The 19,944-nt window shown below is 37.2% G+C and overlaps 1 protein-coding gene across 6 annotated transcripts in view; it reads right to left on the bottom strand.

Moving 5' to 3' along the window:
* ALS2 (alsin Rho guanine nucleotide exchange factor ALS2) overlaps window positions 1-19,463 on the bottom strand; it is a 71,794-nt gene extending 52,331 nt beyond the window's left edge. For 2 of the 6 annotated variants that reach the window (XM_087862716.1, XM_087862713.1), the window contains exons 1-4: window positions 19,250-19,463; window positions 6,779-6,858; window positions 5,472-5,626; window positions 1,684-2,621 (exon numbers count right to left, since the gene is read on the bottom strand). In XM_087862716.1, the coding sequence (XP_087718842.1) occupies window positions 1,684-2,621; window positions 5,472-5,626; window positions 6,779-6,798 (1,113 nt within the window). In that variant the 5' untranslated portion in view covers window positions 6,799-6,858; window positions 19,250-19,463. Of the gene's footprint in view, window positions 1-1,683; window positions 2,622-5,471; window positions 5,627-6,778; window positions 6,859-18,835; window positions 18,876-19,249 lie in introns of all 6 variants that reach the window. The other 4 variants (XM_045806511.2, XM_045806509.2, XM_045806513.2 and 1 more) reach the window with 4 other exon arrangements.
* Window positions 19,464-19,944: the final 481 nt, after the last annotated feature.

Consider the following 19,944-nt stretch of genomic DNA (forward strand, 5'->3'; position numbering starts at 1 on the left):
ATAACTTTTTGAGAAGAACTAATGCCACTATTTTCACCCTATGTGTAGAAAGGCTCATTACAGAAACAGAAATGGTATTTACGGGTGAATATTTTAGGGGGTTCTTACCAATAGATAAGAGGAAAGTCACAAAATTCTACCTTCAATAAACTTTAAATTATTGTTCTTACTGGCTGTTCTACTTAATTATGTTTAACAATATATAAAATAAGTCAACAAAAATATATTGCCAGCAATTTTGATGAAAGACATAATTTTAGGAGTCTCAGTCAACTAATAATAAAATTCAATTATGAGGTATATGCTTCATTGCCAAATACTATGGTTTATTTCACAAAAATGAGATACTCTTTCACAGTTATTTCTGGCCAGAGGAGAAAAAACTTCTCCTAGACTGCATAAATTCCTAGTGAATTAGCTGTCTGATTGAGACACTATTTATAAAAATTGAATTAAATTTAGTATAAACAGACACTGCCAAAATTATCATAGGCAACAAAAAATTTACATGTTTAACAAAATAAATCCAAAGGAAAATGCAATTTTAATAATTATCTAATAATCAAATAACTGTATACAATAAATTTTTAACTTCAAATTTAATAAACTAGCAGAATGACTTCTAAAAAGTCAAAGTCCAAATTTTTTATAAGCATGTTCAAGTCTAAGAATGTTCTATGTGCGTTCCTATTAAATCATTACTTTTGTTTTGTTTAGATTTTAATAGTATCTTTCTCCAAACAGCTTATTCTTAACTAAAAAAAAAAATCAGATATCCACAAGGTTCAATGAGTAAACTGTGAAATAAAAACTATTTCTAAAAATACCTCTAAGCCATGTTCTCATCCTGACAGAGTGAAGAACAAGAATAAAGAATCAAGAGATATATGGTTTCAAAAACCTGAAAAAACACCACAGGACAGTTCTTTTATGACTAGAATTTTTTGTTTTTTCATTTTTGTCTCTCAGAGTTTTGGTAAAAGCAAAACTGAAAGTCTAACATGAAGAGTAAAAAACAAATTATCCTTTTAAAACTATTTGTTTAATCAGGGAGACTCAAACTTTACTGTAAACAGCTTTTCTTACAAGTTTTTAAAATGAGAGTAGTTTAAATAAGATGAAGAAAACATTAACTCCCTGCCCCACAGCAAAGCCCAGTAAGGACCACAGGTATAAGCAGAAAAAAAATCAAACACTATTTAACACCAGAAGTTGTTGTTGTTGTTGTTTTTTTAAGTCTGCCTATGATTGAAGGATTCACCACATAGCAACCTTCCCTGATAAAAAAGGAAAGGACTACTCTCTATGGAATCTGAAGTGGTACAAATACAGGTGAGATGAATCCTTGTGAATACATAAGTATTCAGGAAAAAAAAAAAAAAAAAAACCAGTATTCAGGAGCCCACCAAAATTCAGTACATTTAGCCATGGGAGAAAAAGTACTAGAAAAAATAAAGGAGATTTTGCTACTTATAAAAGAAGCAAAGCATGACATCTTTCAACATCTTAAAGGGCAGAGTTTGAACATAAAGAGTAATTTTGAATTAATCCAGGTTTCCCCTTATCTAGGACTGCATGATGAAACAGATTTAAAGTCAAACTCAAGACTTAAGCATTTTAAAGTTGTTAAAGAAAAACTCGTAACTCCAGAAACACCTTTATATTATAAAATTTAGCAGGTACCTGAGATGGCACTGGCTTTTCGCCGTTCTCTGAGTTCTCTCTTACTGAATGGTCTGACAGTTTTTGCATGTACTCATTTACTGCCTGAGTATCAGGGTATGACGGTACATTTCTGGCAGAAGAAATTTCAGTTGTTCCCATGATGTCTTGTTGGGAGGAAATGGCATCACCACCCGTGGTCTGAACATTTCCAACGTTCGTGTCAGTAGCAACAGGCAGATCATTTTCTACAAGCGTGTTCTCAAATACTTCTCCCTGATTGTCAAGGGTTTCGGTGGAGGGGCTGATGGCAGTGCTGGCCTGGTTTTCTGCCTGGGATTCTGACAGTGTCACACCTAATGGGCAACAATGACTGTCTGATATAATCACATGGTCTTCTTTGTCAGTCATAGTAATTAGGAGTTGGCTGCACTGGTTGCATCTTTCTGGGACTGGCTTCAGATCCTGGGAAGGGAGGCACTGTACCAGTGCTAAGCTGTGGAATGCACCACAAGCAACCTGTAGCACTACTCGCCCAGCAAGATGTTCCACCTTTTGTGGCTTTGTCACCGGGAAGGCGGTGGTAATGAGACCCAACTGACAACCGGTACCCCATGCCCAAATCTCTCTGCTTATTGACAATGCCAGTGTGTGCTCCTCACCACATGCCAACTGCAAAATCCTGACGGCCAACAAAGAACTGGTCTCAGAATCAGAAATGTTGACAGGATTCGGTTCTGGAACATACTGCTGGTTAGCTACTGCACACTGGCCTGCAGAGTTCTCCCCCCACATGTATACTACACCACTTTCTGTCACTGCTCCACTGTGGAAACTCCCTGATGCCACAGTAACAACATATTGCCCAACCAGGGCATTTTCTAGAATGGGGCTACTTGGACAAATCTCTGCTGGTTCACTTCTCCAGGGAAGAGTCCCAAAGCTGTAGACCTCACCATCTGAAAGGTGTTAAAAAAAAAAAAAAAAAAAAAAAAGAAGGGAGTTAGTGAATTAACTAGAAAACTTATCAGCAAATTTCTGGCCCCTCTAGGTTAACAAAATAGGGCTGGTTTTGTTTTGTTTTTAATTTTCAAAAGCACAGTTGTAGAGATTTTGGATCAAGCATATAATATCCCACATTTATTCATCTTTTAATATTCTGAAAAATAGTGAGAATTTCTACCAACTGCCAGAGGCTCCTTTCAAATGAAGGGTTATTGCTCCTCTCCTTTAGCCTCATCCTACAAAGTCCTACATGGATCCACTACTAACGTCTATCACTGTAGGCTATTACAGGAGCAGATTCCAAGTGTTCAAAGACAAAACAATGACTATGATAAGATAAAATGAGCAGAGGATATAACAGATACATTCGCTAACATCTACAACATTCACTGCTACTTGAATAAGTCAGAGCAGCAAAAATTATGCAGTAGCATAAAAATATTAGAGAGTCATTTTGGCCAAAACTAAGAAACCAGTTTTATACTTCCAAGTTGTAAGAAAGCACCAGTGTTAACAAGACGGGGCAGTCTTCGTGATGTGTATGATATTATATATAATTTTAAATGTTACGTATAATATATATTATACACTATATAATATTTCTAAGGTGCCATTTGTTTAAAAAGCAAATCATCACAACGAAACAAAGCAAAAAAAACCAATAAAAGCTATGACGGCTAGCTTTAGAATGAAGGACAACTGGCTGGCTTTAGAAGTAAAATGAAAGGCACCAGTAGGGCACATGAGTGATAAGGACCTGTTTCTGTCCAGGTGTGCTACCAAGTCATAATCTCACTGCAGTACTGTGGTAGTTTGGGGTGTGTGCATATGACCTGTGCTAGCTAAAAAATTCAAACGGAACAAAGATTTGGCTATGGGTTTTGAAAAATACCAAAACAAGCCCACTATTCCTTCTTTTCCTTATGACCAGAGGCTCATCCATTTTTTTAAATTAATAAATAATAAAGTAAGTTTATAGTATTTTTCCCCCCACAAAGCAGCAACTGAGCTGATGATGAAAAAAATGCATTCTTTAGTTATGGCCTATTATACACAGCAAATATATTTATTTATATACTCCAATTAACTAACCAGAACATCTATGTGAGAAAGAACACAACAGTGGCTAGTGGGAAGACATGAGCTTTTATTAGGGAATTTCCAGTTTGGGTAAAGAGTACTGAGAAAATAAGCTCACTGGTTAAGATCTTTTAAACTTTTCTTCCCAAGTGATATAGTAATATACACTTGCAACAGCTCACCAACTCTTTCAATGAATATCACTCCCCTAGAAAGAGAAATAGTACAAAGAAATGGATATTTAGACAACTCCTTCCTTTTTTCAACTTGGAGCTCCTCAAAAAATAGTGATTCAATGAAGTGTCCTCACTGAATGAGCTGTCAAACCAAATAGAGAAAAAGAACTTGAAAATTTCCAGCATTCCATCAGTAACATTTTCTCATCTGGAAAACATAGCACTGGAGATCTTTTTGCCATTTCAAACTACACACTTGTGTGAGATGAGATTTTTTTTTTTTTTTTTGTAGCTTTGACACTTAAAACCAGGACACTGCTTACACATGAACAATGATAGGTTATTCATATATTTTTAAAATGTTTTCCCTCAGCTATCCCACTTACGGTATGATTCTAGAGGTTTAAAGATCATGTTCATGAAGGGTTCTTAAATATCTTACTGAAGGGTAAATAAGACAACAATGGAATTCCACTTACATATGCTTGAGAATAATATTTTGAAGCCCCGAGGGCAGGTATTGACTGAAAATAGTTCACATTTTTACAATAAAGCTTCTTCCAAATTCTGGCCTAATAATGATAATATTCTATATTATTACAATAAACGTAATATAATAATAAAGAGGCTAGAAAGAAATCCATGTTTACCCCCACAAAATTACCAAGGTCAGATTTAAGCTTTGCTTCTTAGAATTTGTCTTCCCTTAGTTCCTACAAGGAAAATACCAAAGCATTATTGAATACTTAATAAATGCTTATGGAATAGAAATTTATAAATTAGTTGATGGCAGTCCTAGCTCAAACCAAATTTGCCATGACTGAGTTGGTAAACTGCTATCAATATTAAAGGCAACTCTCCTAAAAATTATAGCCTATGTTTCTATTGGTTATAGATTTACAGATTTATTTTATTACATGTTCTTATCAGCTGCTGTTTATGCCTAAGACAAACTGTACTGAGGCAGTATAGCCAAGTGGCTTAAGAAGCAGGCTTTGAAATGAGACCCTCTGAATTCCAATTCTGATTCTGACACTCCAATAGCTGTGTGGGCTTGGGGAAATTATTTAACCTCCTGACCTTCAGCTTCCTCGTCTGTGAAGTGGGGACATCAACAGCAGCCTACCTCACAATGTGGTTGTGAAGACTCAGTAAGGTGGTACATACAGAGTGCCCGGTACTGTGCTGGGCACGCATAATTGTTTAATAAACATTAGCTATTACTAGCATTATTACTCCGATACATTCAATGAACAAAGGTACAGCAAGAGAGTTTCTGAATAGGTAATCTTTCAAAAGTTAATTTTTCATGTACTTATTACTATAAAATTTATAAACTGTAATTCTCCCTTTTATTCTAGTTATGATGGATCTTAAATTTAAGAACTAATCTGATTTTTGATAAAGGGAGTAAGAACATACTTTGAAAACACAAAGAGTACAAGTTCCGGCAAACTTCATTAAGCATTCCTGATATCCAGTAACTCTCTTACCGCCAGGTACTGTTAGCATTTTAGTTAGTATTTGTTAAGCTATTCTTTTCAATACCTTCAGTCAGAAGGACTCCATGCTTCACCCCAAGAGCTGCTTGAAGGACAGTCTTTCCTCCCCAGCCCGGCAATCTCTCCGGTGTTACAGAATAGGATCCTGCCTGCCACACATGGACGAGGCCTCTTTCTTTGGATCCTTCTGCTTCTGTTGAGCTACAAACATTAAGAAAAATAGCTGAATTGTTTCTGCAATTAAAACTGTATTTTGGGGGGTTCTTACTAATTTCATTAGACCTATACCTTTTACCAGCACATGGGTGACTCGGTCAGATTTTTCAGCACCTATTTTATGCTTTGGTTGGGACACAGGAGCAGAGCTAAAGCAACTCTTCACATAATAGGCTTGAGGACAATCTAAACCCACAAATTTCTTATCTCTAAAAAGTAAACAAAACCTGGACAATTTTTTGACATTTTAGATTTAATAGCACAAAATTTTAAGATTCTAACTTCTCCATTTATTAACTCCTTATCTAGATAATGAAGTTCCAACTGTCCCAAGTTGGAGTGTTATTTTAAAATTTTAGTTTTGATTGTGCTAAAAAGGTATCTGCTAAGAAGGAATAGAGATCCATATTTTACTTTACACCGAGTAAGCTCTAGAATTGTTATTTAACTTTTTAAGAATCAAATTTGTATCAGGAACAGTAAAATCCTTCATGTTTTACTCATGTTCTAGCCAAAGAATTCTATCCATGTGATGATTCTGGTTCAAAGAACACAAGACACAAAGCTTCATAACTTCCTACCCTTCTAAGAAAAGGACATATTAAGATACGCTGGGTTTCCTTTATACCAAGTTTCCCTCTGTTGCCACTGATACACTCTTTTTTCTAGAACACTGATGCCAATTTTAATGAGGCACAGAAAGTTTTTTGGTTTTATTTATTTTATAATACCTAGAAATTTCTCTACTTTTGCTAAATAATATTCCTCTCGGTTATGATTAGGCATAAACATAGTATTATGAAAGGAAAGCCACAAACTGAATCCGGTTTTCTAAGGATAGAAGAGGATTACAATTAATAAAGCTACACCCGAAGACCTGAAATTACTTGAGAAAAAATGGCTTCAAAAGCTTTAAAATGATGAAGAAACTTTGTGCCTTTTTATAAGCATAAAACAAAGCTTATCACTAATCAGTTTTATTTTAGTAGCTTTCTCTCTTTACCAATCAACCTAAATGTCACTATTGCTACTTAATAACCATGAACAAGAAAATTAAACTGAAGAAAAGCTACGCATATGTAGAATTGCTTGTTGTGTTTCCCTAGAAGAATAAGGGAGAAGAAGAAATGGTTTTACCTTCTCTTCTTTGAGTCCATCAGTCAGGGGGAGCACTCCATCACCAAATCATCTCTTCTTTGCAAAAGATATATAAAGACCTAAATAGCAAACACAGGTAAGCACAAAGACCAATGAAAGAATACTGTGCAACTTCATTCCTCAGATTTAAAAAAAAAAAGGGCAGCCCTCTAACAACTGCACATTCACTGGGCAATAAATATGCAGTGAAACTATTTCAACTATTTCATATCCCGCCTGCCAAAGTCGAATATCTAGACTGAGCCTTCCCACTGAGCTTATAAAATTGCCTGCTGACCATCAAATGTAATGTCAAAAGAAGACAAGACTACCTGCAATTAAGCTGTACTTTGTCAGGGAACAGATTTTATTTTTTATTATAAAGAAGGAAGTTCAACCTGAAAATTCTTTTTGTTAAATACTCCACATACGTTAAGGGTCATTTTTAAAGGCTTCTGGAACACATGAACATGTTAATACCAATTAAGAAAGAAAATTCCTAAAATCTCTTCAGTAATGTATCAGATTCAAGTAGTTTTAATTTACATTTTTCAGCAATGCACACAAAAAATTACATCATTAATATCAGAAAGTTTTCTATTTATTGGAACTGGCAGTATTTTCCCCAAATCAAGCTCAACTTGAAACCATAGTCCAAAAGGCTGAAAGAAAGAAATTTGGGTTTTAAAATACCTGTTTCAAAATCCACCATTTAATAATAAAGAGCTATATGAAATTACAGTACAAATATCATGACCTATTAGTTTAGGGACTCAATGTTTAATAAAGAGACAGAAATATAAACAAGCAGACAAATGCTCAATGCATTTCAACTAAAAATTCGTATTTTTAAGGGCACTGAAAACTCATGAAAATACACCATGGCAATGAGGTTTTATTTGTGTTAACCATAAAAATATCCAAGCCAAATTTATGTTTTTTCTGCAAAGGATATGACATGGTCACTGTACTCTGAAAACAGCCCATACCAGCAGGAGTGATTTAAGATCCATCTGTTTACTCCAGGTTGCCTGTGAATTCTTACCGTTTGCCATCTGTGTATCTGGAGGAAATTACTCTCTACCTAATGCTTATTTTGGAAAGATTTTGAATCATTCAAAGTTGGATGAAGGGTACCATGTAAACAAAACATATATCTGAACAGATTTAATAAATGCTATTAATTTAATAAATGACTATTTTTAAATAACAAATAGGATTAAGTGGTACTATGCCTTGTATGTGATGATAACTAACCATTAGGAAAATGTACAGTTCATGGTACACAGAGAAATTCTGAAGCCAGATCTAACCTGTGTTTATCCGTCAGAGATCAAGGAATAACTAACTGTTCCCTTGATTAAAGTTAAACTACACCCAGCAGAAACCAGAGAACTCCTCCGGCAGGGTGTTAAAGTACACAAGCACACTTTGCTTTCCATCACAGATTCACTGAATGTAAATTGAATTTTATCCTACTGCCTGACAATCAAAAATGTTGAGACCCTTTCGGTGAAGTGAACAAAACAGTCAGCCTTTTTCCTCTTTTAGTGTCACATTTCTTGAATACAGAGTTTTCTTAAAGTAGATTTCATCTTTTGCCGTATTTTTCACCACCACACATTTTTTTCAAACCCAGATGGAATTAAAGCCATACAAAAACTGTTTTGCAACTTTCTCTTGTTACTTACTATATATGCTAGGCAGAGTAAGGGTCCCTGAAGATGCCCACATCATACTGCCAAGAACTTGTGACTAGGTTAGGTTAATGGCAAAGGGCTATTAAAGCTCCGAATCAGCTGACCCTAAGATAGGGAGATTATCTGGGTTATCACAAGCCTCCTTGAAAGTGCAAGAGGGAAGCAGAAGGAGAGTCAGATAAAGAGATGTGCTGATGGAAGCACGGTCAGAGAGACTGCTGGCTTTGAAGATGGGAAGGCGGGGAGCATAAACCAAAGAATGTGGGTGGCCTCTAAAAGCTGGAAAAGGCAAGGAAATAGAATCTCTCCTAGAGCCTCCAGAAAAGAATGCAGCCCTGATGACATCTTGATTTCAGCCCAGTGAGGCTTGTGTCATACTTACAACCTAAAGAACTGCGAAAACAGTGAACTTGCAGCAATTTGTTAAATAGCAACAGAAGCTAGCTAATATGCTATTTCATAGACATCTTTCTATATCAGTATTTGTAAATCTGTCTCATTTTAATATGTTTGACTTTTTCCAGAAAACAGGTCTGCCTAAGACTCAAATAGAGCAATGAGAAAAAGAGAAATGACTGCTAAGGAAACGTAACTAAAAAAGAATACTACAGCTAAATGTGGGAAGCTTGTGTTATAAAGCTTTATCTCACATACTTAAATATAAGTGGCATTTACCAACTCTATTTAATCTAACATTCTTTCTCAGGCATGGAGCCTACATTAAAACAACAACAACAACAAAAAACCTAACATCCTTTCTCAATTATGTATCCATAAGAAAAAGTAAACCCCCAATTTTTGTTTTCCTAAAATTTTTATGACCCCCTGTCAGGAAATCTTTAAGATTTGCCTCAAGCATTCAAAAAGCACTTAAACTTCCTTAAACTCTCTCACTGCTTCACATTTTTAATCGTTATAAAATTGCCTAATCATGGGGCTTCTTCTGGGGATAGTTCTCTCCAGGTGAACTTTAAGGTTCTCACTCTACGTTCCTTTGGGAGACAGAATCCCTAAACTCTGCTTTTCTTCTACTATAGTAACCTTCCTTCATAGACCTTTATTATATTAATTAGCTCTGATATGTGATGTACAGGCAAAAATGTGGGGTCCTCTTTTGCCTTGCATGACATTTCCAGAGATCAAGAACATCCGTAAAATGAGCAAAACAGACTCAAGCATCCCCTCCAGCTATTAAATTCTTCGAGTCACCAAACAAACCCAGATTCATTTTAAGGTACGCTACTCTACACTTCAAATTATCTCCTTTACAGTGAAATGTAAAGCAATTAAACTTTCAGATGGCCCTTTAAAACAAAAATCAAACCTTGGTTCTTAACAATCTGACTCCACTTTTAGATCCCATTGGAAACACAACCTCCTGTTACATTTAACAGAGAAATAAGCTATCTCGTACAAGCAGAGGGTATGCTTTTAACACCATGATCCGAGAGTGCCCTAAAAAATTAAAAAAAAAAAAAATGTGGTCCAGGTGTCCGAATTAGTGTTAGAAAAAGCTGCAAACTATCTACAGATCCACAAAACCTTACCCAGAAATCCAAAGCTGCGAACTATCTACAGATCCACAAAACCTTACCCAGAAATCCAAAGTCCCCCCCATCAAATAGATAAATAAAATCTTACCGAAAAAAAAAAAGAAATCCAAAGTCCAAAAACTCTGAAAACTAAATTTTTTCATAATGCTTTTGGTGGCAAAATCTAATCTGATTCAAATTTATCTGACAGCAAGCCTAATTTGAACTAATATGAGGTTAGTTTTTTGCCCCTTCAGTGTGAATATTCATATATTTTGCTGTAGAAATATTAATATGATTGGGGCGACTGGCTGGCTCAGTCGGTAGAATGTGTGACTCTTGATCTTGGGGTTGTAAATTCAAGCCCCACGTTGAGTGTAGAGATTACTTAAAAATAATTTTTAAATCTTTTTTTAAAAAAAGAAATATTAATATGATTATGGGGTGGAACCAAATGTCCTACAGAAAGTGTTACATAATATATGGTTTATGCACGTCATTTTAAAGATCAAAAAATTTTTGAATTCTAAAACATATATTGCCTCAAGCGTTCCAAGGAAGGAACTAGGAACCTGTCTTCTGTTTTTTTTTTTTTTAAAGATTTATTTATTTGAGAGAGAGAAAGAGAGAGCTTGAGCACGGGGAGGGACAGAGAGAGAGGGAGACATTCCTCAAGAAGACTCCCTGCTGAACACAGAGCCTGACAAGGGGCTCAATCCCAGGACCCCGAGATCATGACCCAAGTAGAAATCAAGAGTCAGATGCTTAACCGACTGAGCCACCCAGGCACCCCAGGAACCTGTATTCTAAAACAAACAACTATCATTTTGGTAGGGGTCCCCAACTTTTAACTATTTTATACCTCCTTTAGTTTCTTTTATGTACTTTTTACAACAACTTCATCTCGAAGAGTACACTAGAAAGTTGCATTGCTTACAAGACATTCTATAGGTGCTTTAACAATGTATTCCAATGGTGATGATTTACATTTGTCTCAAAAGTTTTAAGTCTATTTTATGGTAAACATACTCACATACAGTGCCCAAATGAATTTTGCAAGGAGTATCCTACCTGCAAATACTCAGCTGGCTCATTTTCTCAGTGGAAGAAGGAAGCCTGGGCTCTTTAATTTCATACAAGGTTGCCAATTTGGTAGAAGAGAAAGAGGTAAACAAATGAGAGACGTGCACTGTCCTAGAACAACTAGGACTTGGTAATATATTAGACACAAGTGGGGTATAAAGAAGGAAGTATCAAAAATGATTTCTAGGTTCTGTCTTGAACAACTGTGTGTTGGTGGTACCATTTACTGAAATGGAGAAGAGTAAAAAAGATAGGATTCTGAAACAGAAGACTCTGTTTAAAATTTTTTTTATGTTAAGTTCAAGATGCCAGTGAGAAATCTTAGAGTACCTATCAAAAGCAGTTGAATATTGAGTATGAAGTTCAGAAAAAAGGTCTTAGCTGTTGATATAAACTTGGGAAGGCATTATGGATAATACCTGAAAGCAAGACAATGCATAATATCACTGGGTGTGTATAAAGAGAAAGGAAAGGAACAGGACCAAGCTGTAAGGAGCTCCTGAACCTAGATGTTGGCTAGGATGAGGAACAAGCAAAAACAGCTGGTTGAGAAGTGACCTGAGAGGTGGGAGAAGCATGAGTCTATGTGTGCACATAAAAGCAAAGCAGAGTGTTTCCAGGAGAAAGGCCTGGTCAATTAGGTCAATGCCGCTGGGGTCTCATAGGATGAGAGCTGGAAAGTGTCCAGTGATGATATGCCAACACAGATATCAATGCTGAGCACGGCCACAGTTTTAGTGGTGGTACGGACCTGAAAACCAGATTGGAGCAGGTTGACTATAAATGGGAGGTAAAAAAATAAATAAAAATAAATGGGAGGTGAGCACAAGAAAATTAAGTTCATGTAAAGAATTCTTTTGAAAAACATTGCCAAAAAGACAGAGAAATGGAGCAAAAGCTAGAGAAGAATGTGAAGTTAAGGGGTGTGTTTTTTGTATGTGCAGGGCTGGGGAGATGAGAGATAGCTGAATATGTTTGCTTTGACAATGACACCAATCCTAGATGCAAGGGGACAGAGGGAAGAACCAAAGTCCTAGACAAACTGAAAGAGGACAGCACCTGGAACGCATGTTTTGGGACTGATCTTTCACAAGCCAGAAATATCTTATTCTCTATTATAGCCCAGCTGCTTAACATAGTCCTGATATATAACAGGTACTCAATAAATACCTGTGGATAGACTAGGCCCACATAAATAAATGAGTTCCTGTCCTTAAGGAGCTTACATGCTATCATGTTCTGTCTTTCTGACTAGAATGATGGCTCTCTATAGACAGCACCCTCAAAGCATAGAAAAAGCCATTAAGCTGAGCACTTCCAGTCTCATTCTCTTGTTTCACTTACTGTTTTAAAATAGGTATATTGATTAAAACAACTGCAATAATTGTAGCTACAAGAGTAATGATAGAGATTAGAACAAGACATTAAGATATGACAATAAATAATATAGTAAATTGTAATGCATTTTGTATCCACTGCAAAATTTTTAAATTACAGGCACTTACACTTTCTTTTTAAAGTTTCAATTGGCTTCATTTTATTAAAATGTAGTAAACCAGGAGTACGTGGGTGGCTCAGTTGGTTGAGTGGCCGACTCTTGGTTTTGGCTCACATCATGACCTCGGGGTCCTTGGAGAGTGGGGAGTCTGCTTGTGGATTCTCTCTTTCTCTCTGTGCCCCTAGCCCAGCATGCACACACTCACTCTCACTCTCTCTCAAATAAATAAATCTTTAAAAAAAAAAAATTTAAATCGGGGATAATAGAGGCAGAGATGAGCCATGAGAGACTATGGACTCTGGGAAACAAACAGAGGGTTTTAGAAGGGAGGAGGGTAGGGGGATGGGCTAGCCCAGTGAAGGGTATTAAGGAGGGCATGTACTGCACGGAGCACTGGGTGTTATATGCAAACAATGAATCATGGAACACTACATCAAAAGTACTGTATGGTGACTAACCTATCAAAATACAAAAAAAATTTTTTTAATTTTTTAAATGTCACAAACCAGAGCTTATACCATGAATGTAGTAAACACCAATTTAAGACACTGGTATTTTAACACATGGTAAATGCTCAATGCATATTTCCTTTTAGAGACTCAGTCAATAGATTTATATATGGATCAAGGCAACTTATGACCCAAACACCTGACTTACAACTAACTGCTACTTCCTGGATATCCCACCACCAAAGCCTTTACCAACCACTAATGAAGACTGAGGAACACTCACCTTGCACTGCAGCCTTGACAAACCAACCACCATCAAAGGTTGAGGCCACTTCAAATCCCAGCCCTCTCAGCCTTAATTGCAACACAGAAGGCAATGCCTGATACCACTATGGGAGCTGACCAGCCCCTTAAATACTGACCCAGAGTTCAACAATTCAGTAAATTAATGCACTGAATAAAGTAAGTCAGTAGGCTAGCCTAGAAAGTACTTACTATTTATAATGTTGTTACTAATGGGATAATGCACTCACTGTCATTGATTCAAAATATATTATAAACTCCTGTAGTTCAGAAACTATGATTTATTCATTGGTACATTCTTGTAACCATAGTAACCACTAGGTACAAGTGGGCTACATTTAAGTAAGTACTCAGTGAAAGACAGCACTTGATCTTAAATTCTAATCCATGGACTTTCAAATGATGTAGATTTCTAGCACTGTAATAAAAGTCCATATAGGACACAAAAGGAAAGTATCTACTTATAATAGAAACTCTTACAATTTGCTAATGGTATTTCCTAACAATGAAGATGCTTTTATTTCATGTCAGTTCACAAATGTTATACAACCAAGGAAAGAACAGTCTCTTTCTCCTTAGTACACGGAGGCAGTTTTTGGTGCCATCAGGGACACTAACACTTCACAGTCTTTTTATGGCCTGCTAATTTCACCCTGAAATTAGCTACTAAAACCACACTCTTCTGATTTTGAAAATCCTCTAAAATAGATATTACCCACGGGGTAGGGGGGGTATAAACATAGTAAAATAAATGCCCAGCAATGCCCATTTAGCTCCTTTTTGTATCCACTAAAAAATTTTTAAAACACATTTTTCCAGGTTAATAAAATCCCCATGAAACATTTTGATGGATATTATAATACTAGGAATTAATTTTCAAATTCTCAGGTACTGCAACAATTTGTGTCTGTTATTACATGATAGAGTATAATTTCTGATACAAATTGTTTATTCCTTTACTATTTTACTACTATTCTCTCATTTAAGTGGCCACGATTTTTTTAAGTAAGGCAATATTACACGAAATACAGTTCAAAGTATGTGGGCTTATTTTGCCAATCAAAAACATCTAGTACTTAAGGTCATCACGGGGCCATATAACTAACAGGGAGTATACATGCCAAAAAACAGTGTTCTGGAGATATAAGTTTCACTTTTTTTGAAAGTGCTAGTAACAAGCATTCTTTTTCTTTTCTTTTTTTTTTTTTTTTTTTAAGATTTTACTTATTTGAGAGAGAACAAGCAGAGGGAGCGGCAGGCAGAGGGAGAGGGAGAAGCAGGCTCCCTACGGAGCAGGGAGCCCCACGTGAGGCTCATTCCCGGAACCCTGGGATCGTGACCGAGCTGAAGGCAGATACTTAACCGACTGAGCTACCCAGGTGCCCTGTGTAACAAGTATTCTTGATTAGGAATGAAAGGTTATTTAACTCAAGTGTAAATACTTAGGTTATATTAGCGATCAGCTATTAAATTTACTATTCACTACTCAAACCACTTAACACATGCTCATCATGTTTACTTACTGATACCTATTTAAGAGAGAATTAGATTTTCTTTGAGCTATAACTAGGACACTTGCAGTCACAGTATAAATTCGGTTTTACCGTACTGTAATAAAATGTAACCAACCTAAACTTTAAAAAGTGTTAATGACCACATGATATCTGTGGTAATTTTGTATGAGTCACTCTGTCCAAATTCCTTTTAGGACTTTATGATATATTCTGCTCCTCTATCCTTTGAGAGATCATGATCAGTATAAGCTTGCATTCCCCAAGAGTATAGAATGTAAATTCCTCTGTAGCCTTATAAGAAATTATTCTTCCTCTTAAGAAAAGCATTTTCCCAAAAGCACAAGTCAAACAGCAAAGTAAAATTGACTAAATAATTGGTCTGTCTCCTCTCCTTAGAAAAGCTTTACACAGTGGAGCTGCAGTGGCACATCCTTTTCCTAGTGCAGAAAGAAAACAATTATTTTTCCACAGTCAACTACTGTGAGACTAGAAAGTAAAATAAAGCAAGCATACTGGAAGAGAGCCCTAATTATAAATAAAAATTTTATTTTAAAATTTTTTCTATTTAATTATATAGAATTTAAATTAGAATTAAAGTTAAAAATGTTCAAGTGCTAGTTTCACAAATTATACATAAATCTGTAATGATGAGCAAATCCATGTACCTTCCCATCACTCCATTTTAACAAATGTTAACATATTTTTATATTTGCTTCAGCTGTTTTTAAAATAGAAAGTTACATATATTTCTGAAAGAGCTCCACCCAAACTTATCTCCCAGAAAGTTAGCCACTATTCCTAAAGTTAATGTCTTATTTCCACATATGTTCTTATACTTCAATGTATTTTCATTAGATACATATGTATCCATAAGCAATGTAAGCTATATTCTTTTAAAACTACATAAATGCATCATATCATAGACATCCTTTGGCAACTTGCTTCTTCACTCATTATTGTGCACTTGAGGTGTATCCACATTGATAAGTATGGATTTAGTTCATTCATTTTTACTAGGGGAGAGTATTTCATTGCATAAATAAACCATAGTTTATCCATTTCCCTACTAAAGTACAGCTGGATTGTTCTACTTTATTGCTGTTTTAAGAGCTGCTATAATCATCTTTGCTGCATGTCTGCCTGGGCAATTGCCCTGTTTAGTTAAGAATTCAGCTCAACAAAACTTTAGGTTGCAGAAGAACTCTGCAATGAGTTACCCACCCAGATGCCATTATTGGGTCTAACCACCCCCTTCTTAAAAGGGAGATCATGTGAAATGAAGAACTGTATGAGGACACTGAAGAGCAAAATTCATTTAATAATTTTTATTTAACAAATAAATTTTATTTATTATTTAAATTATATGTAAAAGGGAACCATGATTGATTAATTTGTGAAATTAATGAGACTAAAGCTGATCTCTTTAAGCATAACTCACTGGTAGCCAACTGAAACTCTATGGAACAGCCCCAGTCTTTTCCTCATAGGAACTGAGAGAACTGTACATTTTCCTCAAAAAAGAAGTCTATAATAGGGGTGACTGGGTGGCTCAGTCAGTTAAGCACCTGCCTTCGGCTCAGGCCCTGATCCGGGAGTCCCAAGGTTGAGCCCTGAATAAACCTCGAACTGGGCCCCCTCCTTTGTGGGAAGTCTGGTTCTCCCTCTGCCCCTCACCCCGCTCTTGTGCATGCGCACGCTCTCTCTCTCAAATAAATAAACACAATCTTAAAAAAAAAAAGTCTATATGAAAGAGAAAACTCTACAACAGCTCAAACAAGTACTCATTACCTCACTGATTTAAATATTTTTGCTCTAACCACCTGGATCACTTAGTTCAGCTACTTTACCAATTTCTCAGCTAGTCTACCAATTGTGTGACGCAACAAACATCACGACATAATGTAAAGACAGCACCATGACATATATAGAGGAGTAAGAGATGAGTATAGGAAAATAAACGCAAGACTCAAAAGAACCATGTCAGAGTTTACTATATTATTTGTGGTTACTGTGCATTTTCTTAAGGACTGATAACCTACAAAATCTACTACTCTCTTATTACTGATGACTGAATTATCTGGTTATCAACAGAGAAGAGTAACAAGAAAGAAAAACCGCTTCAAAAAAAAAAAGCTCTACAAGCAAAATCTCTAATACAGTTGGAATATGTGCTAGGTTTAATTCCACAAAGTTATAAGAAGGGCTAAATGATCTAGATGTCATTAAAATCCTCACAGCACTCCTCTGAGTGTCTGAGAAAGGTACTCAACCTCATACTACATAAAAGCAGGCCTTCTTTTACATCATCTCAAAAATCACCAGTCTTTACCTATCTTTGCAGTTTTTTAACTCATACCTTACCTACTGTCATAATACAAGATCTTAAAAGGTTTTTACAAGTCAGTCATATTCTTCAGAAATACCCTTAAAATGGATTCAGCAGTACTGCATGAAACCTAGGTTTTTCATAAAAAGGTAGATTAATAGTACTCTCTCCACCTAATCACACAAAACTGAAACCATGTGTAAGTGAAGTTCTTAACACGCTCCTGTGTCTTTACAGTCAAAATGCCCGAAGTTTCTCAAAAGACAACTTAAATTCTGAAAGGCTGAAATTTGCACAGAAGGGATTCCAGTTCACACTTCTTCAATCTACTTAAAAAAAATAAGAGACTTACTGATGCAACTCACCCCACCCCCCAAATGACCAATTTGGTATTTTCTGGATCATTATCTTTTCAAACGTTAATATTGTGAAACAGCTTTGAATTTCTCTTGCTATAACTATGAACCCTAAATATGCAAATACTACTCATTATTTGCAAACTAAATAATAAATTTAAACTAGGTATAGATTCCAAAAGCATCTCTTTCACATTAAAATACCCTTACTGAATACCAGAGTTACTACAGACAAACCAGAAACCATATTTTCTTTAAGTCAATGTATCAGCAAATTATCTGGAAACTGTCCCTTGAATTTAAAAAGTGAATTATAGTTCTTCTCTAAAAGCATTCGGTTCTCTTTCCCATTTAGAAAACAGTGAGTCAGTGTGGGTCATGAGATAGTGGAAGAAGAAATAATTATAAAAATAGGAAATACGTACTGAATATTTACCACTGCCACGCACTATAATAAACAGATGAACCATTAAATGTAAAGGTGCTATTATGAGGAAGGTACCTTAAGCCTCAAATTAGAAATAAGAAAAATAATGCAGAGAAGTAACTTTCCTCAAATCAAAGAATAAGTGGATGTAATGTCAGGTATGTCCGTATCAAAAGCCCATGCTTATATTAAGATTGAAATACTGCAATTTACTGCAAAAGTTAATTTTTCACTCTCTTAATTTTTTTAAATACTCATTAACTCAAGGGCCAAGTGGTCACTCGAAATCATTCATATTTATGATAAACTAGGGGCAAAAACGAACCAATAACTGAATTTTGATACGTGTTCGGACTAAACACACGTCACATAATTTTATTCTTTAAGACCTTTTAAAGAACATTTACAGCCACCAACAAATCTAAAAGGCAACAGACTAAAGATCCGTGTTTGTGTTTGAACAGTTATTTCCTTTTCCATACTAGAGAGAATACTGTATTTGAATATGCCGCTTTAGCCAGTGTGTTTTTCCTCTTCCCTCATCATCAAAGCCCTAAGTAAGCAAGAGTACACTTCTGCCAACCTACAGTTGCTCGTCTCCAAAGTAGCCCTATACGCAGAGGACCAACACCAGCGTCGGGACCATTTCCTAATGATAGACCTATGTTACTTTTCTGTCTTTGCCCCTCAAAAGAACTTCTCATCCTCTGACGGTTCACTTGACACGCCAAAGGACTTGGTTAAACTACTAATTCTTAACATCAAAGTTATTTTCTTTTTCTGCAACCGCCCTTTCAAGCCATCGAAGCCCTAGGTCCACCCTCCACCGTGATCTGCATCCTTGGGGCAAACGCGCCTGAGACACTCACCAAGGTTCGCGGCAGGGACTCCGGTTTATGTGCTGAGCGCCTAGAGTGGGAATTCAATAAATCCTCATAAATGAGTGAAGGAAAGGCAGCGTGGGTGGAGGCGGGAAAGGGGGCCGTGAAAGAATTTCCCACGCTGAGACCAATGCAATGGCACCCCGTCTGAGGAGAGAGGTAAGGGGTGAGTGGGAGAACCTGGGGCCGGGACAGGGGGCCGCGTCGGGTGCTCCTTGGCTGGCAGGCGCCCTCAGTCGGACGCAGGCTTTTTGGAAGACGCGGGCGCCGTCTCTGTGGGTCACCAAGCGCGCTCCCGGGCCTCGGCCTGCGCCTCCGCCTCTCTCTCGGACCCCAGCCTCCGGCACACAGGAGACCCGGGCCGGGCAGCCCTGCGAAGCCAAGGGCCGACCGAAGACTCACCGTCGCTCACCTGACGCTCCACCGACAGCACCGCGGTCTGCCTCCGGCGCGAGCTTCTCAGCCCAGCGGGTCCCTGAATCAGCTGATTCACGGGGGGCGGGGCCTCCGGGCAGGGGCGGGTCTGCCGGATGGCCGGCTTGTGTGAAGGCGGGCAGGGATCGCCCCTGAAATAGGTGGAGGTTAGACGCCAACGGCGTCTGATAGAGATCAAAATTCTCCAAGAGGCCTTAGGCACCGTGGGCGATGACTTCAGGAGTACTGCCCCTCCCTCAGGACAGGGCGGAGCCACCGGACCTAAAACGCGCTTGGACGGTGACGTAACATGGAGTCGCCGGGGCCTAACTACCCGAGAGCTTCCATGGTAACAGGTGGTGATGAAAGTGATTTGGAGCTGCAGGCATTTTGCTGCCACCTCAAACTGCAAAAGTTAGAAGGATAAGTTCGCTACTCTTTACAAGGAAAAGGCTAAAATATCTTCCAGCTGCTTCTATGGACTATACCCTAACGGTAATCACTTCCGCCCCCGCAAATGACGTCATCGCCAAGCGGCGCCAGTTGGTCCTAGGGTTCGCGCTGTTTTTATTTGGTTACAACCCCGAAGGGTGGAATGGGGTAGGAGGAAATGAATCGGTATCTTTTATGATTCCCCACAGGGTACAATCTGATTAAAACTAGTTTGCATGCTCAGCACAGTT

Source organism: Ursus americanus, chromosome 1, assembly GCF_024610735.1.
Source record: "Ursus americanus isolate L20-20 chromosome 1, mUrsAme1.1.p, whole genome shotgun sequence".
In the NCBI taxonomy this organism is placed as follows: domain Eukaryota; kingdom Metazoa; phylum Chordata; class Mammalia; order Carnivora; family Ursidae; genus Ursus; species Ursus americanus.